This window comes from Urtica dioica, chromosome 6, assembly GCF_054948205.1.
Source record: "Urtica dioica subsp. dioica isolate 48M chromosome 6, U.dioica_male_clone48M_v1_H2, whole genome shotgun sequence".
Classification (NCBI taxonomy): domain Eukaryota; kingdom Viridiplantae; phylum Streptophyta; class Magnoliopsida; order Rosales; family Urticaceae; genus Urtica; species Urtica dioica.
Genome location: NC_142761.1, coordinates 1829835 through 1857560, shown reverse-complemented (window position 1 = coordinate 1857560; position 27726 = coordinate 1829835). Strand labels below are relative to the sequence as shown.

The 27726-nt window shown below is 32.6% G+C and overlaps 4 protein-coding genes across 5 annotated transcripts; 3 read left to right on the top strand and 1 right to left on the bottom strand.

Moving 5' to 3' along the window:
• The first annotated feature begins 959 nt into the window (after window positions 1-959).
• LOC149392799 (L10-interacting MYB domain-containing protein-like) lies at window positions 960-3455 on the top strand. Its single transcript, XM_089617047.1, has 3 exons — window positions 960-1063; window positions 2424-2756; window positions 2829-3455. Exons 1-3 carry the CDS (start codon window positions 1043-1045, stop codon window positions 3453-3455), a joined length of 981 nt encoding a protein of 326 aa, XP_089473173.1. The 5' UTR covers window positions 960-1042.
• A 2071-nt stretch (window positions 3456-5526) lies between these two features.
• On the top strand, window positions 5527-8875 carry LOC149392798 (uveal autoantigen with coiled-coil/ankyrin). Of its 2 annotated transcripts, none has more exons than XM_089616520.1 (7): window positions 5527-5680; window positions 5761-5799; window positions 5970-6023; window positions 6127-6180; window positions 6874-6927; window positions 7048-7113; window positions 8384-8875. In XM_089616520.1, exons 1-7 carry the CDS (start codon window positions 5627-5629, stop codon window positions 8513-8515), a joined length of 453 nt encoding a protein of 150 aa, XP_089472646.1. In that variant the 5' UTR covers window positions 5527-5626; the 3' UTR covers window positions 8516-8875. The 2 variants fall into 2 exon arrangements, with proteins under 2 accessions (XP_089472646.1, XP_089472645.1); XM_089616519.1 differs by having other exon boundaries at window positions 8378-8875.
• Window positions 8876-14096: 5221 nt separating this feature from the next.
• Window positions 14097-15654, top strand: LOC149392797 (uncharacterized). Its single transcript, XM_089617652.1, has 3 exons — window positions 14097-14249; window positions 14356-14431; window positions 14815-15654. Exons 1-3 carry the CDS (start codon window positions 14199-14201, stop codon window positions 15492-15494), a joined length of 807 nt encoding a protein of 268 aa, XP_089473778.1. The 5' UTR covers window positions 14097-14198; the 3' UTR covers window positions 15495-15654.
• Window positions 15655-17394: 1740 nt separating this feature from the next.
• Window positions 17395-22842, bottom strand: LOC149392796 (Protein phosphatase 2C family protein). The gene is given in 5 exon segments (XM_089617340.1): window positions 17395-17540; window positions 18385-18649; window positions 19599-20100; window positions 20394-21018; window positions 22686-22842. Coding segments are annotated over 4 exon segments (1497 nt in total). The 5' UTR covers window positions 20996-21018; window positions 22686-22842; the 3' UTR covers window positions 17395-17412.
• Window positions 22843-27726: the final 4884 nt, after the last annotated feature.

Here is a 27726-nt window from a genome sequence, read left to right as displayed (position 1 = left end):
TCTATGTATAATTTATTAAAAAAATAAAACAACAATCACTGAATGATGGATAATAAAAACATAAAAATGATAAAAATCGACAGTTTATAGTCATCAAAATCACTTATGTCAAATTCAAGACTCGGAGTTAATTGCAACTGGAAAATGGAAGGAAACCATCTCTTGTAACGTATGAGTTTTATTAATCTATTTCGATTGAAGGCTATTTTTATTTCAAAATTAGGAATTTGAGATTTGGGGTACTAGTTTTAGATTTGGTTCAATTTCTTATATCAGAGTTAGCATTAATAAAAATTCAATAAAAAGAATATTTGTAGCATTGTTATTTATTTTAGAGTATAATTTCATCATTTTAATCAAATTGGACTCGACATTTTTGAAAACTAAAAGTTAAACTCGATATTGGGCGTGTTTGGTACAGATTAAATTCTCTAGTTTTTGTTTTTAGTATAAGCAAAACCGATTTTGGGTGTTTGGTAAACCTGCGGTTTTAAAAAACTTCAAAATCGCTTTTGGATTTTATACCAGATTCGGAAAAGCTACTAATCGTAGCTTTTTTTTAAAGCGTTTTTAAAACAGCAAGAGAATTACTTTAATATCCTTAGTCAATTTTTGAAATCCCTAAATTATCTCCTAAACTTTCTAACTAAAGAAACCCAGTCACAGAAGAAATAAATACACGTTAAATCTGCTTACTCATTCAGATTACACAACCGGGAATAAAAAAAAACTACCTTCTATAAAATAGCAAATATTTGAATTGATCTCTTATATACGAGATTTACTCATTCAGATTACACAGCAATAAATACCCTATACATGCGTATTTACAATTGACTAAGCTAATTTGTTCCTAAAAATGTGATACACATATTTGACTTCAGATTTGATCACGTCCAATTTAAGTATTTGGAAACAGTTGCAATTAATTACACAAACCTGTGAGGAACAACGCAGTGAAGCAAGGCGGTCTCATTTTCATCTCTGCATACATGTTTGGGGAAGAAACTGAAAAGAAAAAGAAATTGAAGACGAACTTACGATGAGTGATTCCACAAACAAGGTAAACTATTTTCCAATTCAATCCATTATGTTATCAGAAGAACTCCTTTTTTTTCAATTCATTTTTAGATAATAGACAGGAACATCAACGTTTAGTTCTAGTAAAAATAGGTGCAGTGACATAAAAAAGGTATCAATTTAGATGTTAGCCCGAAAACAGAGTCTAGTAAATTACATTTTCTGTTATGCAATTCGTTCAAACATGAAGATAGGCAGCAAATATATATATGAAACTTAATACATTTATAAATATAATGGCCTGGCCTAGCTTGAGAATTGATCAGAAATGGCAGACAAAGAGATGAATGATTTCAAGCCGGCCAACAATAAATCATGTCAAAACTCCCCTATTAATTCCTTCTCCCAATTCACCTCACACTACCTAGCTTCCACAGAAGAAGAAAAAAAAGTCCTACCCGCTAGAAAATCCAATCATAAGCTCAACACTAATCCGAGGCGTCGAGATAAGCTATGGCTATTATAAAAAAGAAAGCTCAAGAATCAAAACCCCCAAAACTACAAGCAATGAAATCTATTTTCAAATCGAACCTCGTACAACCGGAAACCCTATTTTCAAATCAAGAACCGAAACCCCCAAATCCAGAAACTATAAATTTGTATTGAAGAATAAGTTGATATCTTACCTCGATCGCTTACCTCTGCCGTCGTTTCGCCGGAGCTCTGTGTCTCACGCTCTCTAAAGCCCCGAACCCCCAGCTGACCCAAACCGGAAAACCTAGAAATGTAACAACTAAAATATCAGCTCAACAGAGTTAGCGAACTTGAAGAAAAACAGAGTGAGACCGATTGAAGAAAAAATACCTAAGGATCGCTCGCTAAGAATCGCTCGCTAAGAATCGCTCGATCGCTAGGGTTAGAATCGCTCGATCGCTCTCTCTCTCTCTAAAAAAAATGTCGATGAAGATAAGTGATGTCTCCAGTCCACCGAGTCGCTTTTTAGAATAAAATATGTTTCCTTTCTCTTACAACTTTTATTACTCTTTAGAATTAATATATTCAATTTTCTAAATTGAAAAGAAACTATTAAGAAAAAATAAAACTTATAAAAATCATTCTTAAGAAACTTATAAAAATCAATATAGGTATGTACACACCACATTTAAACCACATTTTCAAATAGATATTGATTTTTATTGAGCTTTTGATAATTTTTTCAATACTTATTTTATAATATTTTATAGCGGAGTTGATTTTTTCAATACTTATTTTCAATATAGGTATGATTTTTAGCTTTTGAAAAAAATTTCAATACTTATTTTATATAGTACAAATAATTCTTGTTTTAAAGATTATTTTATTATTTTTGTAAAAAATTATATAAATTCAATGTATACTTGTAGATGCCTGAAAATCAAGAATCACGTCCTCGAACAAAAGCAGTCTGGGATAATGATGCGGTTGAAATTTTATGCGACGTATGTATTGCGGAGATTGAAGCTGGAAATCGACCGGGAACAAGCTTCACCAAAATAGGATGGGAGAATATGGTGAAAAATATTTCCGAGAAAACACAAAGAGGTTACGATAAAGCTCAATTGAAAAATAAGCTGGAATTATTGAAAGGTGAATGGAAACTCTGGAAACAATTGATCGGAAAAGAAACTGGCCTTGGATGGAATGGTAACAATAATACCGTTGACGCAAGTGAAGAATGGTGGCGTAGTAAAATAAAGGTTTGTATCGATAATCAAATAAATTTACAAACTTCAAATTTAAATTATAACAAAGAAAAAACTTTTTTGTAGGAGAATAAAAAATTCGGAAAATTTCGCAAAGAAGGCATTTCTCCGGAGTTCGAAGATAAACTGGATACGATGTTCAAAGATATAGTTGCAACTGGAGCGTATGCATTTTCTTCTACAACTAACCCTCGTCATTACGGTGGTAGTGAGGCATTTCCTAGTGCTGACAACTTAGAAGAAAGAAGTGATGAATCGGAGGATCCTGTATGTCAGCCGAATCCTCAAAAGAGTTTGAATAATAACAACAAAAATCCCCTAGACATCAATAATTTTCCAAAGTTTAAAAAGGCTGGTGGACGGAGCAAAGTTAGTGGAGCGGCTAAATTAGCTACTCAAATCGAGCGTCTTGTGAAGGCAACAGAAGAGCGTAGCGACACCGTATATGTAGTACGCAAAGAGATGCCTGGTACTAGTATCGCTGAAGTAATGGAAGTTGTTGTGTCACTGCCTGGTATTGTAATCGGAGATCCAACGTGGCTTTTTGCGACCAAACTATTTCAGAGTCGCGAGAAGAGAGAGATGTTTGCAACGATGAAAGATCCACATATTCAAAGTTGTTGGCTCACTTACGAGTATGGTCTACTTTATGGCTCTAATCCAGGAGCAGCTCCAAATATTTCGCGCGTTTGAATTTTTAATCAATTGTATTGAATAAGTGTTCTTATACGAGAACAACATTCATTGTTTTGCATTTGTTGTTTATTTTGTTTTACTATAATAATCAAACAATACGAGAATGTTAGTCTCGTTTATATTCCTTGGTTACTTATTTTTTTAGCATAAATAATGTTTACATTGAATGTTATTTAATCTTATGATATCACATATTCGTTTTCAGGAACAAATGGATACCACATCAGATGATGAGTTCGACATTGTTGCCAAAAAGGAACATAACGAACACAATGTTCTTATACGGAAAATTGCTCATTTGATGCAAATTTATTATGATACATACGTACATAAAGTTCCTTGTATGGATTAAAAAAAAACGGGGCATATTTTTCTTCAAGAGATATTGAGGGGAAACAGAATTCGGTGCCAACGACTGTTCAGAATGGAAAAAGAGGTTTTCACAAGTTTGTGCAATAACTTGGAAACAAGTTACGGTTTCAAAGGTTCAAGACATATGACTGCATTGGAGATTTTAGGAATGACTCTAATGATTCTAGGACATGGTCTAGGAAACCGGTTAGTGCAAGAGATGTTTCAACATTCTGGTGAGACGATAAGTCGATATTTTTCGGAGACGTTGGATATATTATGTCTCATGGGAGCTGATGTCATAAAACCTGCTGATCCAGAATTTAAGAGTACTCCCAAAGAAATAGCAAACGATCCAAGATATATGCCACATTTTAAGGTATTATACTCATATTTTTGTTATTTATTTTCATCGATACTCTGTATAAATTAATTGAGATATTTGTTTTTTTTTAGGATTGCATTGGTGCTATAGATGGTGTTCATGTTCCAGCTTCTTTACCTCAAGCAGATCAAATACCGTTTATCGGTAGAAAGAAGATTCCTACTCAAAATGTTATGGCTGTATGTGATTTCAATATGAAATTCACTTTTGTGTATGCTGGTTGGGAAGGTAGCGCTCATGATTCAAGGGTATTCTCTGCCGCTCTTCGTGATACTGAGATTAACTTTCCAAAACCTTCAGAAGGTATGACTTTTATTTATTTATTTTTTATAGCTTTTTCTTGTATACAGTTTAAACTAAATCATTATATTCAACTTGATATGTCACAGGAAAGTATTATCTGGTTGACGCTGGTTATCCTAATTTGCCTGGATATCTTGGTCCGTATAAAGGTCAAACATACCATCTGGAGCATTTTCGTGCAAGAAGAACTCAACCTACTACAAGCAAAGAAATCTTCAATCGTGCACATTCTTCTCTGAGAAGCGTCATCGAGCGGAGCTTTGGAGTGTGGAAAAAAAGATGGAGAATCCTGAATGTCATGCCGAGTTATCCATTCAAAAATCAAGTAAAAATAGTTATCGCAACTATGGCACTGCATAACTATATTCGAATGCATGCAAGACAAGAGATGGATTTTGAAATATTCGACGAGACAGAGGGCGATGGCGAGGGGGATGAAAACGACACAACTGAAGATCAAGATGAAGATTGTCAGACTTCTTCGAGTAGTATGGACAAGTTAAGAGATGAGATTGCTGCAAGTTTAGTAGAAACGATAAATTTGTAGTTTACATTTTTGTCAATAATTAAAAAACTTTATATTAAAAATAAAATAAATTTGTTTCGTCCATATTTTTCTAGTTTGTAATTATAATTCATATATATGCATATAAATAAGTATATAAATAATTATTATTTAATTTATAAGACCATGTCTATTTTAGTCTTTTGCCCATAATATATTTATTTTACCAAACGCTAAATCAGCTTTTGTTACCAGCAACAACTGTTTTATAAACAGTTTACCAAACACCTGTCAGTTTTAAAAAAAAACAGTTTTTTTTAAAAACAGAAACTAAAAGCACTTTTTTAAAAAACAAAGCTGTACCAAACGGTGCCATTGTACTTCAACAAAAGATATATATGTTATTTTCTCATGAGTATACGAACAAAAAAAAAAAATAGTAAAATAAATATGAAATAACCCGCCCGATAATTATTTTTAAGATTTATATATATATATATTTTCCCGACAATACATTTAAATTTGAAGATTTTACACTAAACGGTAACAGACAAACAAACAATCAAACGCTTCAATTAAAAGCACAATCTTCTTCTTCTTCTTCTTCTTACTCTCTTCAATTCAATGGATCCCTCCGATTCCCCTCTTCCCCCTCCGATTCTTCCACGATCTACACCGGTGAGTTCTTCATTTTTCATATTTATCTTTCATTTTTTTAGTTGTTGATATATAGTTTTTTTTTTTTTTTTTTTTCGCAGAATAAGGAAACTCCGGCTTCTTTAAGCTCGAAGATCGCGGTAATTCCGTTTTTTTGTTTCTCATTCGGAATATTTTATATCACCAGTACTGTGTTTCGATGTTACGAAGTTCAACGGAAATGCATTGTATTATAGTTCTTTCTCGGTTTTATTTTTTGTTCTTAAAACCTAGATTTATTTCGGGGCGGTTTTGCTGGTTTTGGTATCAGGAATTGAGCGAATCCAGGTCGGAGTTACTTGGTAGAATTCAAGGACTGAAACAGGTTCCTAATTTTTTTATTCACATTTTTCCCCCAAATTTTGTTTGTTAAATTTACTGTCTTTTTATAATCTCTTGTAATGAAATGTGTTTATCGAATGCAATAGGACCTGCAAAGTTGGAGATCGAAATTGGACACTCAAGTGAAGGTTTACCGCGACGTAAGTATGGTTTTTGAGTTCTCTTTTTGTACTAATCAGTGATTAGCCTCGTGAAAGTTACATTTCAGTGATTAGTGATTACCTGATACCAGCTTAAGCTAGCAAGAATTGTCTTCACGAATATTGATTTTCACATTTTGGAATGTTCTGATTTGTGTTTCGAGAACAAATACCATTTGTTTTCGAACCCAAGATTATGTAACCTCTGCGTGGTTTAATGGATTTTTGAATGGATGATTGCCTTTGAGCTTTGAACATTGTGACTAAACAGATTTATCTTTTAAGATTCTGAAGCTTTGAAAATCGGTAAAAAAAATGGTGGTGGTGAGTTTTGAAATATAAACGCTGTTCCTGGTATTGTGTTAGGGCTTCAGATATCAGAGATACATAATCATGAGTAGTTAATGGAATAGTTATTACAAATCACTTAAGAGGTTAATTAGTTAATTTGAAGAGAATATCATCATGAAAATTCTGTGAGAGGACAAACTTATGGAATGTGTCGTATCGACCATTGTATTTCTTATCTTTTTTTTTCTTTTTTTTTTTTAATATCTCAAGTATTACAAAATATACAAGTAATGGTCTATAAAGATCTTGGCAACACATACAACAAACAGGCTTCTTGTGAAATTTCTTGAGCTGTAAAAGCGATTTTTTTTTATATTATATATACATATACCTATATTTCAGGAGCTTCAAGAACTCAAGAATTCACTCAACAACGAAGTGGTGATTCTCCAAACCGTAAGTCTTGCTTCGATATCTGCTTACTATCATAAAAAATAATGGTAGCTACTGATTTAGTATATAATCATAGGTGTGTGTGTGTGTGTATATAATAATCTGAGCACTCAATATATATAGGAATTTAAAGATCTGAGGACCACGCTTCAACAACAACAGGACGATGTGGAGGCCAGCCTTAGAAATGTATGGGTTTCTTGTCTGATCTCATCTAAACACTCTTTGTTTGCTTCATATTATTTCTATTTATATTATACCGAACGGATAAAAGTTGATCTACGAATAACTGATTCATCTTCCCCTAAAGTGTCTAACATGAAGTTAACACATTAACCTTGATCTTAATTTTGTTGGTTACTGGTTAACCAAAATAATTTCAGTGCATGGATTTTTTTGGCATATGGCCATATTTTTTTGGGTTATTAAGCTATATAGCCACACGGATATAGTGGATTGAGATATAGCCCACCTTTAGTTAATTTCTTGTAAATAGCCAAGTAAACTTATTAACAGATTAATAAAAGACTTATTTAACACAGTCAAACATATATTTTAGGTAGTTAATAGGCTGCCACATATGCAAGTTGGCTATTTACAAAATATTTACCAAAGGTTGGCTAATTTACAATTCTTATAGTTTAGATGACTTATGTAGCCAATTTTTTGTATTTTTTTTGGCTTTTTGGCGTAAATAGTCCCCGAACGTGCAAGAATGTGCTATTGGTCCATTGACCTATTAATTTGTAGCATTTGGTCTTTTACAAGGCCTTTAATACTGAAACAACTTAAAACATATTTAAAATGCTCCATTAGGAAAATAGCCAACTTAAACATTTGATATTGCTAAATAGCCAACGTTTGGTAAATCTTAGGTAAATAACCATTTTCATGTATTTACATATCTAAATCTTAGATAAATAGCCACCTCCATATATTAGGTCACGTCATTATTTACGGCTATTTACTTACCAAACGTTGACTATTTAGCAATGTCAAACGTTTAAATTGGATATTTTCCTAATTTTCTGTATTTAAAAACTAAACTATCTTTTTAATTTATAAAAGAGACAAACTAAATCATAAGTTTACCCTAAAAACACTAAATAGGACTTGATCAATTTTAGATTATTAGAGAATTATATACCTTTAAAAAATATAAACTAGTTATTTTAGTTTGTATACATGTTATAAGTTGCTTATATAGTAAATTTCATCAATTTGTTTTCCCGAAAAGGATCGAAAACGCTATAAATCAATAGGTCACCGAAGCTCAATGACAACTGTGCCATAAAGCCTTTTTTTAATTAAATCGTTCTTCTTCGGGTGTGTTCAGTTATTTTTAACCGGTTAAAAAATAATTAAATAAGTTTTATTATCCTTAACCTTTATATGTAAGGAATCACTAGACTTGCTTGGGTTGGAATGATATGTAGTAATGAAACTTTTGCAGCTTCAGGATGGCGCGGGAGAAGTTGAAAACCCCGGTGTGACTGCAAATGAAGAAACAAGTTTCGTCGGAGAAAATGAGTTGTCAAGCGAGAACGGAGAAGTACTCGATAACTTGTCGAGCTCGGTGGAACATCACTGAAGTATGGTTTAGGTCTGTCTATCTCCATGATATTAAAATATGCCAAGGCTTTATATTGTTATATTAGCATAAGATAAATACATGCTTTTTCAGTTCAAGCTTTTGGATTGATCCTAGTGATGACTGATGATGGGCTTTTAGTATTATCATCTTAAGAGTAAAAAAAAAAAAAAAAAATTGATGAGGTTTGAGTCAAAGTCTGATGGTGGGCTTTGACTTGGGTTGACATTGTGGCATGGTTGGTGGGTTGAGATTAAAGATCTTGGCTGCAATTTGTTGTTATTGTTATTATTATTATTTGCCCTCAATTGTGTAATTGGTAATTGGTATAATGTCATAGCAATGTCTTTCGGCCATAAATGGGTGTTTGTTTTGATGATGTGAATCGCTTTCATCATTATTTGCATTCATGACAACATTTTCCAAGAAACGTGACTTTCCCAGAAGGTAAAAAAGGGTGGTTGGTTTAATTTTTGGAGGGTAATCTAATATAGGCCTGGATTTCATATAATCTAGAAAAAGTAACTTGTAGTTTTTGGTCTCTCTCGGACGAAATACACGAGTTTAGTAAATAAATGTAATGCTAATAATTAATAATATATTTATATAAATTATATTATCTTGGTCTTTTTAAATTGCAGAGTTTATTTTCCTTTGGTACATGAACTAGAGAGAAATCTAACTCTAAATCTTTGAAGGCTTTCTTTGTTTGTTTTGAGAGAAACAACGTAAATTTGAAAAAAAAAAAAAAAAATCTTTCAAATTCCACGGTGAAAAGAAATGGCAATTAACAATGAAAGAGTTTGTCTCTATACAGGGAATTTTTGTAAGCTTTTGATTCATATTGTTTATTTGATGTATACATGCATATCCAAGACTGATCGTTCCACAGCAAAATAATAAATAAAAAGTATTAGATATATGCACAAATATTTAAAGGACACAATGAATAAGGCAACGTAAAAGTGAAAAGGAACAGAAATGGAATGTAAACTGTATCCGCCACAGAGTGATATGATGTCGTTTTCTGTACAGCCTTGGCAAAAAATGTGGTCCATAGTAAGAGGATCTTTGAGACATATTATATGCGGTAGTTGATGATATTATCCATTTTTTTAGGAATGCTATTCGGCACGTTTCACGATTTGAAACGATCCACTCACAAGTTGACACCTGGCTGTTCAGTGCCACGTGTCAACTTGTGAGTGGATCGTTTCAAATCGTGAAACGTGCCAAAAAGTATTTTCCTTTTTTTTAGAGCCCGGCACCGGTACGTGTAAAATCAAAATTTTTCTTGGATTTTTAGGAAATCTTTCCGATTTTCGTCGTTTTCCGGAGAATTCTTCCACTTTTCGGTTGCCTTTATGCAAATTCTCACTGCATTCCGACGGAAACTTACCGGTAAGTAGTCAAGTCCCGACAATTTTTAAAATCTAATGATATTTAGTGTTTTTCATGAAATTTTTTGTTAGTTTTTGATGATTTAGTTCAAATTTTTAGTTTCTAATTTTATTATTATATTTAATTGGAGTTTGTTTCCAAAAAAATTTAATTTTTTGTTACATCCGAAAATAAGGTTTAAATTTGAATGTGTTTTTGAGTTTTTTTTTTTTGTTGGAGTAGTTGTATAATATGAAATTTTATGTATAATTAGTTGATTTCTAACATCAATATTAGCATTGTTTTGATTTTGTATGTTGTATTGAATTATGTCATTAAGTTTGTGTTGAGTTTTTGTTGAACTATTGTTGTAGATTTTTTCCATTTTTATCTTATGTTATGTATCAATTTTTTAAAATATTTATTCACTACATTCCTCTCAGTAAGTACGTCATTTGACGGTATTTCTCGACGGTAACTGTAACTTCAACGGCACATTTTACTTTTTTTTTTCTCTGTATTACACGGTATACTATTGACTTATCACCAGATACCAGTAAAATCTGAGTCCCGAAACGATAACGGTAACGGTAACGGTATTTCGACCATTGGTTGGAAGACAAAACTTTCTCAAATTCCAATGGTAATTTTCATTTTAGTTTTATTTTTACGATTTTCTTTTACTATTATGTTACTCATTGTTTTTAATTTATTTTGCAGTTACCATCTCTCGTTTTGACACCGACCAAAGAAGAATTGGAGTCTTTATTTTTATTTTGCCTTGGCAGTATACTTTTTTTTTTACATTATTTATTTATTTATTTTTTTGTATTTTGAATGTTGTTATTATGTATTCTTAAGATCAGCACTACCTAATGGAATCCCCGAAAAATGAGAAACACAAATTGATCAAGAAGACGAACAAAAAAATGAGATGTTTGCCGCCTAAGTTCATCAGACTACAAAGTATTTTTAAGAAGAAAGTTTTGATAAAAAGACGAGTCACTAGAAAGGTATTGTTCAAGTATTTTAACTTTTTTTTTTTTTCTCATTTTCAATTTCAATTAATATTTATTTACAATTTACATAATTTTTGTAAGTGTTTTTAATGTATTTAGTAGGTTTCCAATAAAGTCGTCGCTAAACGTATTATTCAAGCTGCGGTTGAATGTTTTGGATCAATCAAAATGTTCAAAAAATTCAAGTTGAAAGAAACCTTGAAGTTTAATTAAGAGTTAGATCAACATTTAGAAGTTGACATTCATTTGTCTACTGAGAGTGAAGAAATGTCCCAGAGTGATTTTTGGAATTAGAAAAGTTTATGAATAACTTGTTGATGTTACTGTAGAAATTGCCTACAAGTACAATCAAATGAGAAGGATCATGACAACAATCATGAAAGTACTATAGATTCTAATAGGCTTCCGATAAGTTCATTAGTTCATTTTGTTATATATATTAGTTTACCTTTTATATTAATTTATTGATTTTGTTAGTAATTTTATGTTTTTTTTTTTAATTCTTGTGTTTTCAGTCATCAAGCAATTAAATTATATCAATCCAAAGCAATTAAATAATATTGGCGTTCGCTCCAAATTTAATTCTTCTTAAGTTATTGCCAACCGAAGACACACAGCTCTAATGATAATCTACGTAGAGCCTAGATTTTCACAACTATGTATGTTTTTCGGGTGTTTTTGCAAATTTCAGTCCAACACTAACCACTGTTGATCAAAACCCATTCTTAAAAATTAGTTGTTATTATAGATTTGTGAATCGGATTTGTCTTCTTTTTTTTTTTTTTTTTTTTTTTTTTTTTTTTGAAGGACAACTTTACCGTCAATAGAGATTGAACCCACCGTATCTATTTTAGAGGTAATGTGCAAGTACCAACTAGACTATATTAAGTACTACTGATTTGTCTAAAATTAGTAAAATAGCCAAAACGTGATGTGAATTTTTTTTAAGTGATAAATTACTTGTATAAATTGTCAAACATTTGAATGATATTATCAAAATAAATTTTGACAACGTAATTTTAATTACTTTGTTGAGAATTTGAAACTTAACTATTTCATTAATCAATTAATTTTAAACGACTATTTTGTATATTAGAACAGAAGACGTATAATACTCAAAATAACCCGTCCAACTTAACTCGGGTAATTGATCACTAAAAAGAAAATAATAATAACCCATCCCATTTCTTTTCCATGACAAAAACAATGAAATATTCTAACACGAAACGGTAAAAAACCATCAAAGGAGACCTATTTCAATTTTTTTTTATTAGTTAAAAGCTCAATCTTCTTCTTACTCTCTTCAACTCAATGGATCCCTCCGACTCACCTCTTTTCGCTCCTCGCTCCGATTCTCCAACAGTCTACACCGGTGAGTTCTTCATTTTTCATATTTTCTGTCATTTTTTTAGTTGTTAATATCTAGGTTTTTTTCCGCAGAATAAGGAAACTCCTGTTGGAATAGAAGGTATCAAAGAGCATTTAATACTTTGTGTTTGGCTGATTTGTGGCTAAGTTTTGGGTGGGGTCCACTCATCGAAATTGATTAATTTCAGTGTATTTTTATTCCTCGCTGCGATAGGTATAAGATTAAATATTTATTCGCCAAAATCAAAATTATATATTGAATGAAAAATTGATGCTCAAAGTATGTTGAAAAATATCAATATTTGTGAAAGAAAGTGAATGCTATATTAAATGAGAAATTGATGTTCAACACTTTGTTTTGTTATATTAATTAGCATCAGTTCAAGCTTTTGGATTGATCCTAGTGACAATATGGGCTTTAAGTATCATCATCTTAAAAAAAAAACAAAAAAACTGATTGGGTTTGAGTCAAAGTCTGATAATGCGCTTTGACTTGGGTTGACAAGTTGATCGAGGTTTAGGTACGCTTGGTGGGTTCAGATAAAAGATCTTGGATGCAATTAATTATTGTTATTATTATGATAATCATGATTATTATTGGCGCTCAATTGCGTTATTGGTATGATGCCATAGGCAGCAATGTCCATAAATTGGTGTTTGTTTTGATGATGTGTATGGCTTTCATTATTTGCATTCATGACAACATTTTCCAAGAAAAATAATTTTCCCAGCAGGTAAGAAAGGGTTGTTGGTTTAATTTATGGAGGATTATCTAATCTAGGCCTGGATTTCATATAATCTAGAAAAAGTAACTTGTAGTTTTTTGGTCTATCTCGGACGAAATGCCATTAATAAATAATACCCTATATTTATATCAATTATATTATTTTTGTCTTTTTAAATTTCAGAGTTAATTTCCCTTGGTACATGAACTAGAAAGAAATTTAAATTCTCTAACTCTTGGAAAGCTTTCTTTGTTTTTAGGGAAACGAGGAAAATGTAAATTGTCTTTTTTTTTTTTCCTGATTACTTGGTGAAAAGAAATGCCAATTATCAACGAGAGATTTGTCTCTTTACAGGGAATTTTATTAGTTAATATTCTTTTTTGGATTGTACGCAATTATGCATGCATATCCAGGACTGACTGTTCCACAGAAAAATAATAAATAAAAATTATTAAATGTATCCACAAATATAAAAAGAGCACAGTGAAGCAAAGAAATGGAATGTAAGGCTATGATGTGACGTCGTTTTCTGTTCAGCCTTGGCAAAAGTGTGGTCCATAGTAAGAGGATCTTTGAGACATAATGTATGTGGTGATTGATACACATAATATTTGATTCATTACAATCATAATATATTGTATATTCAGTAAGTGCTTTTGGGATATAGACATATCAATGCCGATGAAAATTTCATTAAAAAAAAATAATAATTAATCAGTATTTATCACTATTCAAATAATACATATAAATATAGAGTAGTTTTATCAACAAAAAAAAAATAGAGAATAAATATTGATAATTTGTTAACGACTTGTGTAAATGTAAATTGAAAAATTAACTATATATCATCTAGCAACTGCTTTTTTTTTTCTTTCTGTTTTTTAAACAAGATGTAAATTTCAGCTTCGAAATACTATTGTAATTTTGAGGGGAGAGAGAGAGAGAGAGGCTAAAAGTTTCTTTTGTCATTTTCATAGAATGCTTTGAATGTTTAGGCTTTGGCAATTTTCTCATCTGGTAGTAACTGTAGTACTCACTCACATTGCAGACTTTATTGGCTATTATTACTACTCTCAAGTCTCTCTCTCTCTCTCTCTCTCTCTCTCTCTCAAGTTCAAAGCAACGAGCTCTATCAATCTATTTTGAAGTACCCTCATTAATTAACATATCTCTCAAAACCTCTGATCTATCATGGCTTCAAATGCTCAAGTACCATTAGATGATCAACTTCTCAAGTACAAGGTCAAGCAAAATCTGAATGGATCTATATAATTTCGTTACAACATCATATACTATTATATATATTTTTTCACTTACTTTTTTTTTCTTTTCATTTTTGTTTCTTCAGACATGGGTTTTGAAGGTTTCCATTCACTGTGAAGGTTGCAAGAGAAAAGTCAAGAAAGTTCTCCACAAAATCAACGGTACACTTTTTAATTACTATATATCTTCTACCTTAATACATGAATATATATATATATATATATATATATATATATATAGAATATTCTTGTGATGTTGTAAGAGTATTTTCATATGTGAAACAGAAAAAAAAATTACGGCACACATTTTAGTATCTTCTACCTTAAAATTTAAAATATGAAATATATATATATATATATATGCATACACAAGTTATAAATGTGTTGCAACAAAAAAAAAAAAATTAGTTCCTAATTTTTTTTAAATAAATAAAAATTTATTAGGTGTCGCAACACTTCCATGCAAATCTCAACTTTCTAACGACATTTTTGCGTGTATATATATATATATATATATATATATATATATATATATATATATATAGGTGTTTATACGATAAGTATAGACTCGCAGCAACAAAGAGTGACAGTAACTGGAAATGTGGGCGTTGAGGCCATAATCAAGAGGATAGTCAAGATAGGAAAACATGCTGAGATTTGGCCGGAAAGTCTCGCCGGAGAACAGAAAAAAGTCCCCGGAAATTCTCAGACCAACAGAAAACAGAACCAAAGTGCTACAATGGAAGCACAGCCACAAGCCAGGACAGCTAAAAAGACTACGGAGACCGAAAAGTCAACGGATAAAGGCGAGAGTCAACGGTCAAAGGAGAGAGAAAGTTCGCCGGGGAAGAAGACTCTCGGCGAGGCGGAGAAGAAGAAGAGCGGCGTTGGAGGAGGGAGCAACAGTAAAAATAAGAAAATGAAAGGGCAAAAAAGTAATATTAGCGACGATTATATGGCGGCGGGCTCAGGGTATTGCCGTGAACCTGCAGGCACAGGATCTTGGCCTCACCTTAATCACACAGACAGTCAAAGCTATTATTCGTATACCAACGACTATTGGCCTTCCTCTCTTGTGTACGCTAATAGAAGTTACACCGCGTCACACCCTATCCGATTCCCTCAATCGTGGCCGTACACGTGTGCAAGTAGTGGTCATCAGGCGATCTACAACAGTTTGGAGATATTCAGTGACGAAAATGTAAATGGCTGTTCTATCATGTAGTTTTGTTATGTGATGATTTATTTTATTTAGGTAAGGAATATAAATTTTGGTGTGTATGTATAGTCTTCTGCTTATTAAGTAGTTTTTTGTGTTATTTGTAGGGAATTGAAATTGTTTAATTAAATTGCAAGTGTGTCTGTGACTCGTTGAACATTTTAAATTTTGCTTGGAAACAAAAGAGAGAAGTGGAAGTGGTCTTATTTTTTGTGAAATAATGATTAAAAATTGCAATATTGGAAGTTAACTAAATTAATTTCTATAAATGTTAACATACTTAATATAACTTTTGGTCTAATCAATTATATTTTCTTAGTATTTCATATTACTGAATTGAGATAGAAAGCGAATTTCATATAAAAGATATTTTATCAAATTTAATTTGCAATTGGGAAATTGGTGATATGTATTTTTTTTTATTATTCAAATATGGCTTCACTATAAACCTGAGCATTTTGTTGGGATATAAATTTTGTTTTGATTTGGCTGCAATTCTAGACATTTTTTTTAACGAAATTTTTGTTTCGGAAATCCGACTGTTATGAATAATTAGGAATCTGAAATTCCATTTCGAATAATTAGGAATTGGAAATTCCGTTCAATTCTAATGCCCAAGTTTTCTTCACTAGCTAAAACAATGTGAATAATTTCTAAAGACGTATTTTTATTGAATATTGCATGTGCTTATTTATATGATGGAAAAATAAGTTTTCTTCCATATTTTTTGTTTGAAAATGAAGTATGCTTATAAAAAAAAAACCCTAACTCAGAGATGTTAAAGGACCTAGAACACCATACCAAAATCAAATTCTCTTAAATCTTATTTTATTTATAAATTAATTTAAATATTTTTGAACCGAATACAAATGGGAGTCAGAGGCAAATTCCTTTTTCAGCTGTCGTTTCTGTGTCTTGTCGTTTATTGATGCTGTAGTTTTGCCCATGTTTACCCTTATCCTGGTCTAGTCTTGTACAGTACATTATATCACAATGTCCCATTGTTGGAACTTGGTTTTTTCTTTGAAGAATATAAATTTTGGAAATCTAAGTTGTCACACTTGTTTTTTTTTAATCCCAAACCCGGTCAGAGTCAGACTAGTGTTTGATGAGTAATATTTTGTCTCCTTAGGAAAACGATGTGATCGCTAGAAAACAAATAAACTACTGTGCATAATTCTAAAATCAAAACAGTACTATTTGATTTATTTTGCTAAATTCCAATTCTTTAAAAAATAGTTTTTTCTTTTCCATATCCGTAGTTGGATTTAAAGGCCAGTGATATTATCTGTGATTTGGGACCACCTTTGAAGACAACGCCACCATTTTTTAGTTCCGTATTTATAATTTAGAATGATAAATAATAATAATAAAAAAAAAATCCTCGTTCATAATCAGATAAAGGGCTAAGCTTTCACGCAAAAAAATAAAAATAAATGAAGGGCTAAGCTTGTGGACCAAAATCTTGAAAAGATAAACACAACTTCAGATCAGAGGGAAAAAAAAATAAAGCAAAAAGAGCACAAGCATGTTTCAATAATAGCTCAACTTTCAGAAGCTTTTGTGGAGGCAAGTGGGATCAAAATCAAACATAAATAAGTGGCAATATCAAATTTTGCATAAATATTCTGTAGACAAACACTTCTATGATTTGCCTTTGCCTTTGCCTTATTTCAACAGGGAATGTCATAACAAATGGGCATAGAGCTGATAAAAAAAAAATAATCTATGAAGAAGAAAAAAAAACCAAAAACCAAAGCATCCCAAACCAATGAATGTGCTAAGCTATGTACAATTATAGAGCCAAAAAAAAAAAAAAAAAATTGAAACCTTAAATGTTCTAAAAAAAACTGCAATAATTTTTATATGTACAGAAGAGCCTGAACTAAAAAAACAAATTTAAAACAAAATAAAAAAAATAAATTCAAATGCAAGTTGATGCCTTTGTGGTGCGATGATTGGATCCGAGGATGATGACTATGACTGTGATGTCATCGTGATACTTTCTCCTCCGACCCGCCGGGACGTCCATTAACTCTTCCATGCTGAAACCTAAAATCGACACATAAACTCGGATATTCAGATTATTGGATTTTCAAATACAAAAACCCGTCTTTATACGACACTGATGCTCGAAATGGATTATGGAACTTGGTAGTAACTAGTAAGCTCTTTAGCGCAAATAATATTCGTACTATCAAGCAAATGACATTTTGGTCCCCTAAAGCAGTTTTGGGAGCAAAATAGTCCTCAAACTTGATTTTGAAAAATCTTTTATTAAACTTAAATTTAGATTAATATATGTTTTTTTTTATTGAATTTCTTACACCTAAACAACTTCAAAGCGTATAAACAAACTTAAGTACATGATAATCTCAAGTAAATTTTTCAAAGAGTAAATATATTATGATTCGTGGCTGCGTAGAATCCGACTAACAGATTGCCTATCACAAGTATTGGTTGTGATCAATCATTTTCTCTTCAGCTCCGAAAACTCAGATAAGTCTATTCTTGATTTTGAACGACACTAATGTTCGAAGCGAATTTTTCTAAAAGAGTAAATGAAATACGGAACTTGGTAGTAGTAGTAACTAACTAGTATGCTTTTTAGTGCATATAGTCTCTGAATTATCAAAAAAATAACATTTTGGTCTACTCTACACTAATTATTTGAGCAAAACAGTCCTCAAACTTGATTCTATTGTAATTGTCCCTAATATACATATATCTTTTTATTTATTTATGAAATTCTAATACCTAAAAACTTAATACATATTAAAAAAAAAATTGTGTTGTCCATGGAACTTGGTAGTAACTAGCAAGACATTCTTGATGAACAAGACAATAAGAGAGAGAGAGATAGAGAGAGAGAGAGAGAGAGAGAGATTGTTTTTACCTGCCCGATTGGCAGCTTTAACGACAATGCGCTCGACGAGAAACTTGGCGGGATCGCCAAAAGGGTTGCGAAGGATATAGGAATGAACGAGCTCCACGGCCTCTTCGTTGCTTAAGAAATCGAACAAACCGTCGCTCCCGACAATCACAAAGCGATCGCTCTCCGAGATCTTGTGAACGTTCAACGATGGTTGAGCCGAGACGTACGGCGGGCTTTTCAGGTTCTGGACCCGAAGAATACCCATCAGCGCATCGTTCAAGATTTTCTGCTCATAGTCAAAGCCAAAGCAACAAAATTAATTTCATTTAAAATTTTATCGAAGAAGAAAAAATACATTAGCGCAAATAGTCCATGAACTATCGTGCAAGTGACATTATGGTACATAAACTATTTTTATAGTAAATCAACTATTTGATATGAGCTTAGTATATTTTGTATTGATAAACACATAATTTATGACACAATTTTCCTCATGTTATTCTCTACTATATACTTATAGGCTAATGTAACCCCTTACTTGTGTACTCATTATATTAATTCTCTTAAATCCAAGTCCTAACCTTGCACAATTTTCCTCATGCTGTTCTTTAATAACCCCTCTTATTTCAATAGGCCAATCTAACTTTAAGTATTCGTTATTAACCCGTTACTCATCTACCTAATTATAATAGTTCTCTAATATCTAGAATCCTGACACTATTAGGACTAACCAACCTCTAACACAATTTATACTGACTCCTCTCTTATTCATAGGCTAATTTAATTTGACATTGAGTATTCGACATTAACCCGTTACTTATCTACTCATTACGATAACTCCCTAATATCTAAGTCCTAACCTTGCACAATTTTCCTCATGATGTTCTATACTAACCCCTCTTATTTCAATAGGCCAATCTAACTTTAAGTATTTGTTATCAACCCGTTACTTATCTATCTAATTATAATAGTTCTCTAATATCTAAAGTCCCAACACTATTATGAGTATGACTAAATAACCTCTAACACAATTCATACTAATTCCTCTAATTTAATTTGGCATAGAGTATTCGACGCTAACCCGTTACTTATCTACTCATTACAATAACTCTCTCAAATATCTAAACTCCTAACACTATGATCGAAAAAATTAGTCTAGGAATCGAAATTCCACTCGCGTAATAGTTACACTAAGAATTTGAAGAAGGGGAAAAAAAAAAAAAAAAAGACATTACCTTTTTTAAGTAACCGACTCCGAAAGCGCGTGTGACTTTGAGCTTCCCTTTGACTTTCCCGGCGAAGATGGTGGAGGGGTCGTCGGGGTGCTCGGCCAAGACCCGGTTCCTCTCGTCCTCGTCGTCGGCCGTGTGGCTGTCGGTGAGCTGGACCGCCCTCAGCCTCCTCCGATTCCCGTCCGAGCTCGCCGCTGCCAACACGGCTCTGCTGTCTCCGAGGTTGAGAGTGTAGAGATCTTCCCCGAAGAGAAGCACCACAAGAACGCACGACCCGATCGACACCAAGTCCGGCCGCTCCTCCATCTCGCGCTCGACCATGGACAAGAACTCTTCCTCGGCCCGCCCCAAAGCCCGCTCGAGGCTCTCGAGCACCGCCGGCGACGATTCTACGATGAAATCACAAAAAGAACAACACTTTTTTTTTTTTAAGTATAACATTTCAAAAATAGCTGATATTTTACGGGTCAATTAGGAAAATCGCCGACTTAAACGTTTGACATTGCTAAATAGTCGACGTTTGGTAAATCTTACAGACGTAAATCTTAGATAAATAGCCACCTCTATATATTAGGTCACGTCATTATTTACGGCTATTTACCTAAGATTTATCAAACGTTGGCTATTTAGCAATGTCAAACGTTTAAGTTGGCTATTTTACTAATTTTTTGATATTTTGAAGGATTCATTAGAGATATAGCCTTATCAAAAATAGCCATGACAAATATTTACACGCGTAAATTGGCTGATATGTCCTATCAAAACGTTGGCTAATTAGAAATTTCTCTAGTTTTAAACATGCTATTTTCGCGATAAGGTACGAAGAAAAAAAAACGGTTACCAGAAGCAATTTCGACAGATTCATCTCCGTCTCGGCAGGCGAGGGAAGAGCCGAATTGGCGGACGAAGGTGTCGTAGAGCGTCCCGGCGAGGAAGTCGGCGGCGTCGCGGCCGTTGAAGCCGTCGTAAATCGAGCAGAAGAGCCAACCGTTCTCCTCGGAGCACACGACCTGGACTCGGTCTTCTCCGGCGGCGCCTCCGGCGACTTGGACCTCCGCGGAGCTCAGAAAGTCGCCGGAGGAGGGGCTAGAGCTGAGCTTGGCGAGGGACGGGGAGGAGAGAACCTTCCGGAAGGAGGTCGGGGAGTCGAGGCCCGGGAGGATCTCGCCGGCGATGAGGCCGTTGCAGATGTTGGTGTTCGCGAGGGTCGCGTTGGCGCTTATGGCCGCGCCGGAGAGGCACGAGAAGCTGCTCGTCCGGGGGATTCCCGGCCCGGATTCCGGCGAGTCCTCGCCGGAGTTCGGGCTTCCGATGTTGTTGTTGCTGCATTGGTAGCCGAAGCTCACTTTGAGCTCTCCTTCGGGTTTGCCCATCTCTCTCTTTGGAAGCAAAAAACACATCTCGAATGGATTAAAGATCGGAGCTTTGTTGAGGAAACAAAAAAAAATTAAGCAAACCAAAAAAGAAAGATAAAATTCGCAGATATCACGAGACAATTGCGATAAGTGAAAAAAGAGTACTTAGATTAGATCAAAGGGCTACATAAAAAAAAAACCTGTAGACATAAGAGGATTTGTATTGGAAACAGACTCAGATTAGAGGACAATATCAAAGATCGGAGCACATAGCAATAAAAAATTTAAAAAAAAAATTCAAAATCGATTAAAGATCGGAGCTTTGATGCGAAGAAGGAAAAAAAAACACTCGGATACGATTAGCAGAAGGTTTAGGGTTGAGTCTCATAAACGAAGACAAATGCTACCAGTTTTTCGTCGAGAACGAAAACATAATAAGTATAAAAACAAGTGGGACTAAAATATCGGACTTTCTTCCTCTATAATATCTCATAACATTTTCTATGCCTATTGTTATCTTGAAAATAAAGATTAGAGCTTTGACTAGATCAAAGCCCTACATGAAAAATCCGTAGACATAATAACAGGACTTCGATTTGTTAGACACTCAGAAGGACAATATTGAAATTCTGCAGACAATTTGATAAGCAACGCTTCATCGCGGAAAAACAACACGAAAATTCTGAAGGCATAACAGGACTTAGATTTGAATCTTCACCAAGAAAATAAAATACAAAATAATAAATAAATAATTAAAAAACTCAGATAAGAGTGCAACATTAAAATTTCGCAGACGTTTGTTAAACAGACAGACTCGAAGCAACAACATCAGTGACAGTAAATTATTTTTAACCTCAAAACAGATTAGGATCGGTGCTTCATTAAGAAATTTAAAAAAAAAATTCGAAGAAAATGCGCAGGCATAACCTAGCTTGGATATGAATCTAAAAATAAGACAATTACGATCAGTTCTTTGTCGAGAATTAAAACAAAAAAACAAAAAACTCAACATTAGAATCCCACAAACATCATAACATGACTTGGTTTCAGATTGTATTGATGATAACGGAAGAAAAAAAAAATTGATCAAATTCTATAGATCATTCAGCAAATTAAGGACTCTGGTTGTCAGAAAGTCACAAGGATGATTAAGCCCTTTTCTATATCTCCTTCAAAACAAAATTAGGGGTTAAATACAATTCAGAGAGCTCCAATACTAGAGCCTTTTGATAGTGATTAATATAGCCTCAATCTATCTAGTAAACTATAGAGAATTAGAGACCTCCAATACTATATCCACTCTTCATTGTATCTCCCAATAAATAAACAAATAAAACCTAACAATTCAATGAATAAATAACCCCAATAAAGCTAATCTGATAGCTATGGAACTCATAACGACCAGAAGATATAAAAGAATGAAACAGTATATTACTTGGTGCCAAAGATTATCCTTTTAAAAAAAATTAGTCTTTTCGCTCAAAACGACAAAGTATTTACAGTTAGGATTCAATCATACAGGAAAAAAAAAAAAAAAAAAGGTACAAGATATCAAATGCAAACAGAGACCTATAGCTATAAGCATATCAACAATCTAAAATATAAGCAAAACTTGTAGATGAAAATAATAATGAAAGCACAAATCAAGTTCATAACTTTAAACACCGAATGAAAAGAAGAAGACGAAAAAAAATTAAAGAAAAAGATTATTAAAAAAAAAAAAAGTTCAGCTCACCTGTGTGGTCTTCTTTCAGAGAGTCGAAAGAAAGAACACCAAGGACTTGACGAACAAACTGCGCTATAAATGTCACCGAGCTTATACAAATATTTTATTATTTATTTTATATATATTATGTAAAAGCGTATCGAGCGACTTTCCAGAGCAAAAGAGCGGATCTAAAGTGAGGGAAATTTGTTTAGTGGAGAATCTGTATCTGGGTTGTACGTGAATGAAAATAAACAATAAAATCAATTTATTTTTATTATTATTATTTTTGTAAATATGGATGGTTTAGAAAGGTCTTTCGCTCTCTTATAAGCTTAGAGGAATAACTTTTTTTTTTCGGAGTACTTTAATTTTAGATTTTATATATATATAGATAATTTTGGTTGGCTGTGTTTTTGAAACTCTCTAATTTGTTAATTTTTTTTTTCCCTTTCCTAATATGATATGGATTATTATCTCTACTTGAACAACAAACTCCTCCTTTTTCTTTGGCGTGCGAATTTTATTGCCTTTCCACTAGCTAATTCATTTATATCCTAAATTATGTATTGGTTAATTTTCAACAAGAGTTTTATAAGAAATTTTTTTTTTTTTATAAAGTCTTCACTTTCTCATCGCCGCAACACAAAATATAAAGGTGAAAAAGAAGAATGATAATATTAATTAAAAATAATAACAAAAAAAATGTATGGCCCTTGAAGTGAGCCAAACTTACAAGGCTAGTGACGTCGTTTTGCCTGGTTGGCGCCACGTCAATAAATGTTTATTTTGTCACACATTATTTGGTCATACTTGTAATTTAATTTATTTTCTATGGTTCTAATAGTATTTTTGAAATAGTATGTTGTAAATTATATTTAAAAAATTAAAAATTCAGTGAAAAAAAGCCGTGTGCGCTCGTTTGCTCGATTGGCGCATCTTAACAATCATCGATATTCTAAATGTGATTCCATAAGTAATTATTGATGTGGTATTGGGTCGTAATTAATGTATCATATTCGAAAGATTTTTCATCAAATTGATGATTGTGATCACACAAATTAATTTATGACTAAACGTTCAATATTTTTTCTTTTGTGGTAGTTTTATTATGGTTCGAATATGTTTGAACAACGTATTTGTATCAGATAATTATTTATGGAAATCCGCACGGTTGAATTACCTCCATAAGTAAACGTGTAAAACTATGGAGGGAGAATAGACCACCAAAATTTATCTATAAGACCTTACTAAATTTGTAATTACAAATATTATATGTATGCGATATTGTGATGTACTATGGAAAATTACAAGAATAGTAATTTAAAAGGGTAACATTTTCAAAATTATGGTTTTTTTAATTCCTTTTAAAAATAGTGTTCAAAATGTATAATATATATATATATATATATATATATATATATATATATTGTAATTGAATAAGTCACATCAAACATTACATTTTTATTATAGCCAACATTTAGAAAATTTAAAACAAATAACTAAAAGTGACGAGTTGGCACTTGAATCCATTGGTTAAAATATCAAATATATTTTTGCATTATTAATGATTTTCAGAAGTTAAATAGCTCACGTTATTTATTTTTCTATTTTATAGAAGTTAGTTGATCTCTCTCTCTCCAATCGTCGCCAAAGTTGTACATTAAAATCGCAAATCTAATATTCGCTATGCGCCCTATCTCCCTCCTCCAATCACCGCCGAGAGCGCGTGCTCATTGGAGGAGACAAAATCGCAACGGTTTTTCGGGTGGTGGACTGTATCACTATGTCCCTCATCATTGGCGAGAGTGTGTGCGTGTCAGAGGAGACATAATCGCCGCGGTGGAGTTCTTGAAGAGCATATAAGAGGATTTTATAGTTGAGAACGATCTCGTCGGATCTACTACGAACGGAAAGATCCCTACCGTGGTGATGGAGCGAGCTCAGCAGCGTTGAGCGTTGCGTAGCCAGATCTGGGCGCGAAGCTCTTCGTAAATCACTATAAATGTTTGTAAATCACTGTAAATTTGTTAATATTGATGATTGTGAAGAAGTTACGTTTAGAAGTTTCGAATTTGTTTTTTCTTCGTGAGAAATTTTTTCTCGATAATTTCTAAGTTTTTATTTTTTATTTTTAGAAAGAAGTGAAAGAAGAAATTTGTTGGACTTTTTGAAAATCATAACCATTTAAGTAGTAGCGTTTTTTATAATTAATATCTGATAATTATAACAATATTTAATGCCAGTTAGTTAAGGGGTAAATTAGGAACATAAAAAAATTTACCGTATTTTTCAAATACATCCAAAATTTATAGTTTATTTTGGGCTAAAAATCTAAAGCACCTAAAAAAAATTAAAAAGATAATTTTCTTTATAAATGAAACCGTAAACAATATACAAAATTAATTAAATCCTGCAATAATAAATAAATTTTAGAAAAACTCAATGACCATCGAGAGAAAATTGTTGACAATAAATTTTAAAAAATATTCTATCACATACCATCGACACCATCAGCAATATGCTTGTGTTTTATAAGATTTTTTTTTTTTTTTTTTTTTTTGGTGTTTTTGGAAATCCAGCTAGACATGGGATCGGGTCATGGTTATATATTTTCCCCACTTGGTCAAGTAGCAAGAGAAAGTTGACCGTTTAGTTATTTTCCAGCGAGGAAAGAGGAAACGTTTACAGAGAAAATAACAAATGTTGTCTGATTCCGTACGCAAAATAAAAAAAAAAAAAAAATGGCATATAATAATAATATGCTCTCTAGTCTAGACTAGGGTTTGAGAGCTTGTGGGCAACAAAGATTATTGATAATAAGCAAGTGGAGCCCTGAAATATGCAGGTTTATTTGTGGACCACATTGATACGTAGAATAGCTTAATGACTCCAATAGAGAATATTGAATCGCTTCTACTAATTACACGCCCTTCAATAAGTCTCAATCCACCTCTTTACAATGAATGGGATTTGCTATTGCCTCAAATTTCATTTTATATTTTAACTAGAAAATTGACCTTTCGTTGTTTTATCACCTTAATATCTTGCTTTTTTTATCTTCTTCTTCTTTTTTTCAATATGATTATCTGATTTACAAAATTAAAAAAAAAACAAAAACTTGTGTTATGTGATAGCTACGTAGTTAAACTAAAGATAAGCTCTTTGAAGGCTATCTTAAAACCCTCTTTTTTTTTTTCTTTTTTTGTTCTTCCATATTGACTTGTGGAAAGACAATATTCAATATAGCTTTAGTGTAACGATTCCGAAATATCTTCTGAAAGTCAACCAACAACAGTGAGTGGGATGATTCAAATATTCATTGTATGGCATAAGCACAAAACATGAAAATTTGGGTAGTTGTGGTTAAATATTGTCCATTAATTCCACGTTGAATGTTCTAGTTTTGGCAGAAAGCCATCCCTATTAAGCTCAAATATTGATGGCTTAGATTTGAACACTTACAACAAGCATATACCACACAAGAACACACAAAATCAAGCTACGATTCCCGCCATAATTCTAATTATAACAGCATAAATTATTAACCTTCCTCTAAGAATTGGCACAAAAATCCTCAAAATTTACAACAAATTACGTTTAAGTCCCCGAATTATTTTTACAGCAGGTCATTTTTTTCGCAGGCATCTTGAGGATCGTTAGGTTATTTTCCGTGAAAATTGTACGACACAAATATAATAAAAGTCCTCAAAGTTTAATATAGATCGTGAACGTTCTTGAAACTCGATTTTTACCCCCCCAAATACGTCAAATTCTAACAAGCTTCGATTAAATTTGGATTTTCAAAACCTTAATAGTCAATCAAATGCTTTGAGGACTCGAGTGAAACTCGGGGTAAAGACGTAAACTTTTGTCGCCAAATTCTCAACTTATTGTTTTGAAAATCTACTCACAGATTCAAAAGAGATGAATCTTGAACGGCAAGAAAACCAAGAACACATATCACTGCGAAAATCAAGAGACAATGAACACACAATGATTTACCTTGGTTCGACAATGGAGGGATTAGTTCTTTTCAACTGCAAAAAAAAAATTAATAAAAATTGTGCGGCCTGTTGTGGCTATGCGAATTGCATTCAATCACGCTCTTCGTCTTTTTCCCAAAAAAAAAAAGAAGCTAAATTAATCTCTTAAATCTTCCCATTTCCAACACAAAACAATTCGAAATTATAAAATAAAACAACAAAATAAAATTTACCCATTACAAAAGAGAGATCTTCAGGATTACACTATCACGCACACGAAAATAGATGAAGTGTTTATGAACCTTGGGAAAAAAAACGAGGAACGAGTTGTGAGTTTCTTAAAATGAGAGGATTTGAATTGGTAGGTCTATGAGAAGATATTGGCAAGCTAGGTTTAAACTTTAAACTAAAAAAATGATTGAGGAGAGAGGTATGAGATGAAAAAGATGGGTTCAACGATTAGACATATGGGAATGAACAATGCATATATTTTCCAAATTTTCAATATTTAGCACATAGTTTATGAATTTGGTGTTGTTTCACCAAAGTTTCTCAATTATTATTGTTCTTGATTTTTTTTTTAAGGGCATTTGTTGCCGGTGGTGATTGAACTTACGTCCTCCACTTTGGAGGGGGTGTAGAATTACCACTAGACCAAACTATGTACTACATTACATTATTGTTCTTGATTTTAATTAGGGTATTTCTATGGTACAGGGAGGGTTGAGAATCAGAAAATTATTTGTGATCTGGGTGTGAATAGTGTTTTACATCCATCAGATCATAATAAGTGGCATATTTATTGCTTCGGATTGCACCATACAATGGAATTATAATTACAAGAAATTAGGTAATCAACCAACTAAAACGTTTGGGATTGCTTTATAACCAACGTTTCACAAATTTTAAGTAAATAGCCATAAACGTGACGTGACATTTCAAGTTTTCTTTTTTATTGAAATAAAATTGTGGGTATTTACGTCAATTTACGCGTGTAAATTCATGGTCGCAACTATTTACCTAAGATTTACGAAACATTGGCTATATAGCAATATGAAACTATAAATATGGCTATATACCTAATG

Bases quoted from the DNA above. Each gene is read 5' to 3' on its own strand.
- LOC149392798 (XM_089616519.1), top strand. From the start codon at position 5,627: ATGGATCCCTCCGATTCCCCTCTTCCCCCTCCGATTCTTCCACGATCT. The intron at 5,800-5,969 runs GTAATTCCGTTT...TTTTGGTATCAG, and splicing joins CTTTAAGCTCGAAGATCGCG to GAATTGAGCGAATCCAGGTC. The intron at 7,114-8,377 runs GTATGGGTTTCT...AAACTTTTGCAG, and splicing joins TGGAGGCCAGCCTTAGAAAT to CTTCAGGATGGCGCGGGAGA.
- LOC149392799 (XM_089617047.1), top strand. From the start codon at position 1,043: ATGAGTGATTCCACAAACAAG. The intron at 1,064-2,423 runs GTAAACTATTTT...GTATACTTGTAG, and splicing joins TGAGTGATTCCACAAACAAG to ATGCCTGAAAATCAAGAATC. The intron at 2,757-2,828 runs GTTTGTATCGAT...ACTTTTTTGTAG, and splicing joins GGTGGCGTAGTAAAATAAAG to GAGAATAAAAAATTCGGAAA.
- LOC149392797 (XM_089617652.1), top strand. From the start codon at position 14,199: ATGGCTTCAAATGCTCAAGTACCATTAGATGATCAACTTCTCAAGTAC. The intron at 14,250-14,355 runs GTCAAGCAAAAT...TTGTTTCTTCAG, and splicing joins ATCAACTTCTCAAGTACAAG to ACATGGGTTTTGAAGGTTTC. The intron at 14,432-14,814 runs GTACACTTTTTA...ATATATATATAG, and splicing joins AGTTCTCCACAAAATCAACG to GTGTTTATACGATAAGTATA.